The sequence below is a fragment of the Octopus sinensis genome, linkage group LG4, assembly GCF_006345805.1.
Source record: "Octopus sinensis linkage group LG4, ASM634580v1, whole genome shotgun sequence".
NCBI lineage: Eukaryota > Metazoa > Mollusca > Cephalopoda > Octopoda > Octopodidae > Octopus > Octopus sinensis.
The window spans coordinates 124,144,064-124,149,282 of NC_043000.1; the positions used below are offsets into that span (position 1 = coordinate 124,144,064).

The 5,219-nt window shown below is 36.1% G+C and overlaps 1 protein-coding gene across 4 annotated transcripts in view; it reads right to left on the reverse strand.

The window, feature by feature from the left end:
* Positions 1–1,184: 1,184 nt before the first annotated feature.
* Positions 1,185–5,219, reverse strand: part of LOC115210577 (solute carrier organic anion transporter family member 74D-like) — an 85,716-nt gene continuing 81,681 nt past the window's right edge. For 3 of the 4 annotated variants that reach the window (XM_036502427.1, XM_036502426.1, XM_036502428.1), the window contains one exon: positions 1,185–1,618. In XM_036502427.1, coding sequence (XP_036358320.1) covers positions 1,353–1,618 — 266 coding nt within the window. In that variant the 3' untranslated portion in view covers positions 1,185–1,352. The remainder of the gene's footprint in view (positions 1,619–5,219) is intronic. The other variant, XM_036502429.1, reaches the window with a different exon arrangement.

Consider the following 5,219-nt stretch of genomic DNA (forward strand, 5'->3'; position numbering starts at 1 on the left):
TTTCAGGAAACATGGAGGTTTTAAAGGATGCAATGTCTCAGCAACTAACAACTGATGCAGGTAGTTTGTTCCATGTTTCAGCAAAACTGAGTATGAAAATATGTTTCTGAAAGTAATGGGAGCTGTGCTGTTCTCTGGCTTTGTGGCCATGCCCACATGTGTTAGACACATGGAGCTCAAAAAGGTGTTCAAGGTGGTTGTTGGCATGATGGTTAATAATTTATATTATTGATATTAATATTTATACAAGACATACTTAGTGGTATTTCATCCATCTTTATGTTGTGAGTTCAAATTCTGCTGAGGTCAACTTTGCCTTTCATCTTTCGGAGTCGATAAAATAAGTACCAGTTGAGGACTGAGGTTTGATATAATTGACTTACCTACTACCCCGGGATTGCTGGCCATGTGCTAAAATTTGAAATTGATATTAATATTTATACAATACTAGCAATATCGCCCGGCATTGCTTGGGTTTGTTTCGACCCTTTAGAATTGGAATTTTTGAAAAGTAAAACTTTTGCATTATGTAGCTTGTTATTCTCTTTAAGCGAACATTTCTCTGGTTGAAATACACTGAAAAATGGCGACACAGCAGTCAAAAAATCGTGAAAAATAGGGATTTTCATAGAAAAAAAACACCTTTTTGATGTAAATAATTTTTGGTGTTAACATGGTCTGATTTGAATTTTTTCTTCTAAGGAAGGAAGAGCAAGCCTTCTATCATACTCTCAAGTTTGGTCAACTTGCGCCGCAGGGTCTCGGAGGAGACAGTGTTAGTTGAAGGCTACCAAACCTGCCATACACAGACAACTTCAGCTTTATATATAGAGATATTAGGGTATTATAAATCTGTTTCAGCTAATTTTACCAATTGGTTTCACAAACGAGTTAGGGGGAAATCCAAACTGGTACTTATCATAAGGGTTGGTACAAAAAGTATGATGACAGCTTTCTATTGGTCTAAGGGTATAATTCTCACTTGGGGTGCAAAAGGTCCTGAGTTCATATCCCAGATAAGCTTGATGCAATTCTTGGAACAAATGTGTTAATATTACATAAAAAATTGTATTTCCAATTTTATTTTTAAATATTTAAAAATTATGAAACGAAGCAAAATAAATTAAAATTCTTGCTCAGAGATGAATTTCTTTTATCATTTGTTTCAGTCATTAGGCTGTGACCATGCTGGGGCACTGCCTTAAAGAATGTTTGTTTTTTTTAGTTCAACAAACAACCTCAGTTCTTTTTTTGTTTTTTAATTTTGGTAATTTTTCTACAATTCTCTAACTTCCAAATATTTTTTTGTTACTATTTCCATTATATCTGACATTTAAGGAAATGTGAAATTTCTATAGAATGTTATCTTCTGCTGTTTCAGTTGCAGTGCTCACTGTTAAAGAAATGTATCTTTTGGATTTGTGACCAACTATTGTTGCAACAACAAGGAATAAAAATGATACTACTTGTATGATAGTTAAAAGAATAAAAAATCTGAGTCTAAATTCATCTAAGTTATACATCATGCAGGCACCAGTGTCTCGACAAGGTAGGAGACCCCATTTAATACAGGTGTTGTCTACCAGCATACCAAATAGTGGCGGTGCAGGAATCCATCCTGAAATGATAAAGCTTAAATGTTAGTTTTGAAAGTTCCCCAAATGAGAGAAAAAAATATCTTATTTAAAACTCTGAGGCTTATATATATAAATAAGATATAAATTAGAGATAAAACCACTATTATGCAATTCAAACAATGATAGACATAAGCCAAAACATAAACAATGAATAATCAATATATAATATTATTTATTGATTATTCATTTTTATACTTTTTGTGATCTAGTTATGTTTTATAAAAATATATTTTATTTGTTATTTATGTTTTGGTTTATGTCTATCATTGTTTGAATTGCATAATAGTGGTTTTATCTCTAATTTATATATTTATACTGTGAAATTTGATTTAATACTACATTTAATTTTTCCCTGTAAGTTTGGAGTTATACTCCTTAATATTATTATTATTATATATATATATATATATATATATATTGGCCAACAGCTTTGTCTCAGACCAGTTATGATGGAACTGTGTCAGTAATCAGGTTGCAGATAGTGCAACAAAAATTTTGGCCTAAATAATTCTTTTATTCTTTTACTTGTTTCAATCATTTGACTGCAGCCATGCTGGAGCACTGCCTTTAGTGGAACGAATTGACCCCGAAATTTATTCTTTGTAAGCCTAGTACTTTTTCTGTCTATCTTTTTTACTGAACCGCTAAGTTATGGGGACGTAAAAACACCAACTTCCATTGTCAAGCAATGCTGGGGGACAAACACAAACATGCATACATACATATATATACGAGGGTGGGTCAAAAAGTAATACAATTTTGTTTAGGACAGGTATAAGAAGTGGCTCAAAGAACAGTCAACAGAATTTTACAGGGCAGGGATACATGCTCTCATTTGAAGGTGGAACATTGCTATTGAGGGAAACAGTGACTATGTTGAGAAGTAGGGATGTGATCTGCAGAGGACCAGCTTCATTTTGGTGTATGATACATGTTCCTGTGTTGGTAATTATACCTGTCCTAAACAAAATGGCATTACTTTTATACCCTCATATATATAACAGGCTTCTTTCAGTTTCCACCTATCAAATCCACACTTTGGTCGGCCCAAGGCTATAGTGGAAGACACTTGCTCAAGGTGCCACGCAGTGGGACTGAACTTGGAACCATGTGGTAGAGAGAAACTGTGTGGAAGCCTATTATATGTGTGTGTACCTTCTCACCACCAGCTGAAAACTGATATTGGTTTGTTTATGTCCCTGTATCTCAGCAGCTTGGCAAAACCAGACATTAAAAAAATAAGCGCCTGGGTCAATTTAATAACACATGAAACTTTTAAATTTCAAATTATTTTGGAACTGTGCCAAAGACCAAGTTACAGTTGTATCTCCTGAAATAATTCACAATTAATTTAAAATAATTCTAGGTGTTATTAAATGTTGTTTGTTTTGTTGTTGTTGTGGTTGTTTGTTCCTTCTCAAGTCATGTCTGACTCAAAAGGACCAGTTCCCAGTTTCATTGGCGTATAGGTACCCCACCTGGACGGGACGCCAGTCCGTCGCAGATGAGCTGCTAGATGCAGGAGGAGAGACTGAGAGAAAGTTGTGACGAATGAGTCAGCTGAAGTTCATCGTTACCTTCTGCTGGAGTCGTGTGGAGCTTAGGTGTTTTGCTCATAAACACATACATCACCCGGTCTGAGATTCGAACACGCGACCCCTCGACCGTGAGTCCGCTGCTCTAACCACTAGGCCATGTGCCTCCACGGTGTTATTAAATGGCTAGAATGACTCTCAGATGTTGTTCCTTCAGCTCCCGCACATGAAGTCAGATCAAGTTACTTGCTACACAACAGTGAAATATAATATTTGTGATTTTTTTATAATGAAGAGATTGAAGATATATTTATTTTTCTCTACTTTTTGTTGAAGTCATGTCTTAGTTATTAGAAAGTTCACTCTGCTTGATATTGTTTTTACAGAGAAAAACATATGGAAGGAATTAAATCATAACTTTGAAAGTTGAAATCTTACCTATAAGTGTTGAAGTGAAGATAAATATAGAAAATGGGACGGCCTTATCTGATTCACCAACACACCTGGAACAGAATATTTAGATAAACTGATTATGATATTTAGAAAATTATTTTTGAGTTATATATATATATATTGGCCAACAGCTTTGTCTCAGACCAGTTATGATGGAACTGTGTCAGTAATCAGGTTGCAGATAGTGCAACAAAAATTTTGGCCTAAATAATTCTTTTATTCTTTTACTTGTTTCAATCATTTGACTGCAGCCATGCTGGAGCACTGCCTTTAGTGGAACGAATTGACCCCGAAATTTATTCTTTGTAAGCCTAGTACTTTTTCTGTCTATCTTTTTTACTGAACCGCTAAGTTATGGGGACGTAAAAACACCAACTTCCATTGTCAAGCAATGCTGGGGGACAAACACAAACATGCATACATACATATATATACGAGGGTGGGTCAAAAAGTAATACAATTTTGTTTAGGACAGGTATAAGAAGTGGCTCAAAGAACAGTCAACAGAATTTTACAGGGCAGGGATACATGCTCTCATTTGAAGGTGGAACATTGCTATTGAGGGAAACAGTGACTATGTTGAGAAGTAGGGATGTGATCTGCAGAGGACCAGCTTCATTTTGGTGTATGATACATGTTCCTGTGTTGGTAATTATACCTGTCCTAAACAAAATGGCATTACTTTTATACCCTCATATATATAACAGGCTTCTTTCAGTTTCCACCTATCAAATCCACACTTTGGTCGGCCCAAGGCTATAGTGGAAGACACTTGCTCAAGGTGCCACGCAGTGGGACTGAACTTGGAACCATGTGGTAGAGAGAAACTGTGTGGAAGCCTATTATATGTGTGTGTACCTTCTCACCACCAGCTGAAAACTGATATTGGTTTGTTTATGTCCCTGTATCTCAGCAGCTTGGCAAAACCAGACATTAAAAAAATAAGCGCCTGGGTCAATTTAATAACACATGAAACTTTTAAATTTCAAATTATTTTGGAACTGTGCCAAAGACCAAGTTACAGTTGTATCTCCTGAAATAATTCACAATTAATTTAAAATAATTCTAGGTGTTATTAAATGTTGTTTGTTTTGTTGTTGTTGTGGTTGTTTGTTCCTTCTCAAGTCATGTCTGACTCAAAAGGACCAGTTCCCAGTTTCATTGGCGTATAGGTACCCCACCTGGACGGGACGCCAGTCCGTCGCAGATGAGCTGCTAGATGCAGGAGGAGAGACTGAGAGAAAGTTGTGACGAATGAGTCAGCTGAAGTTCATCGTTACCTTCTGCTGGAGTCGTGTGGAGCTTAGGTGTTTTGCTCATAAACACATACATCACCCGGTCTGAGATTCGAACACGCGACCCCTCGACCGTGAGTCCGCTGCTCTAACCACTAGGCCATGTGCCTCCACGGTGTTATTAAATGGCTAGAATGACTCTCAGATGTTGTTCCTTCAGCTCCCGCACATGAAGTCAGATCAAGTTACTTGCTACACAACAGTGAAATATAATATTTGTGATTTTTTTATAATGAAGAGATTGAAGATATATTTATTTTTCTCTACTTTTTGTTGAAGTCATGTCTTAGTTATTAGAA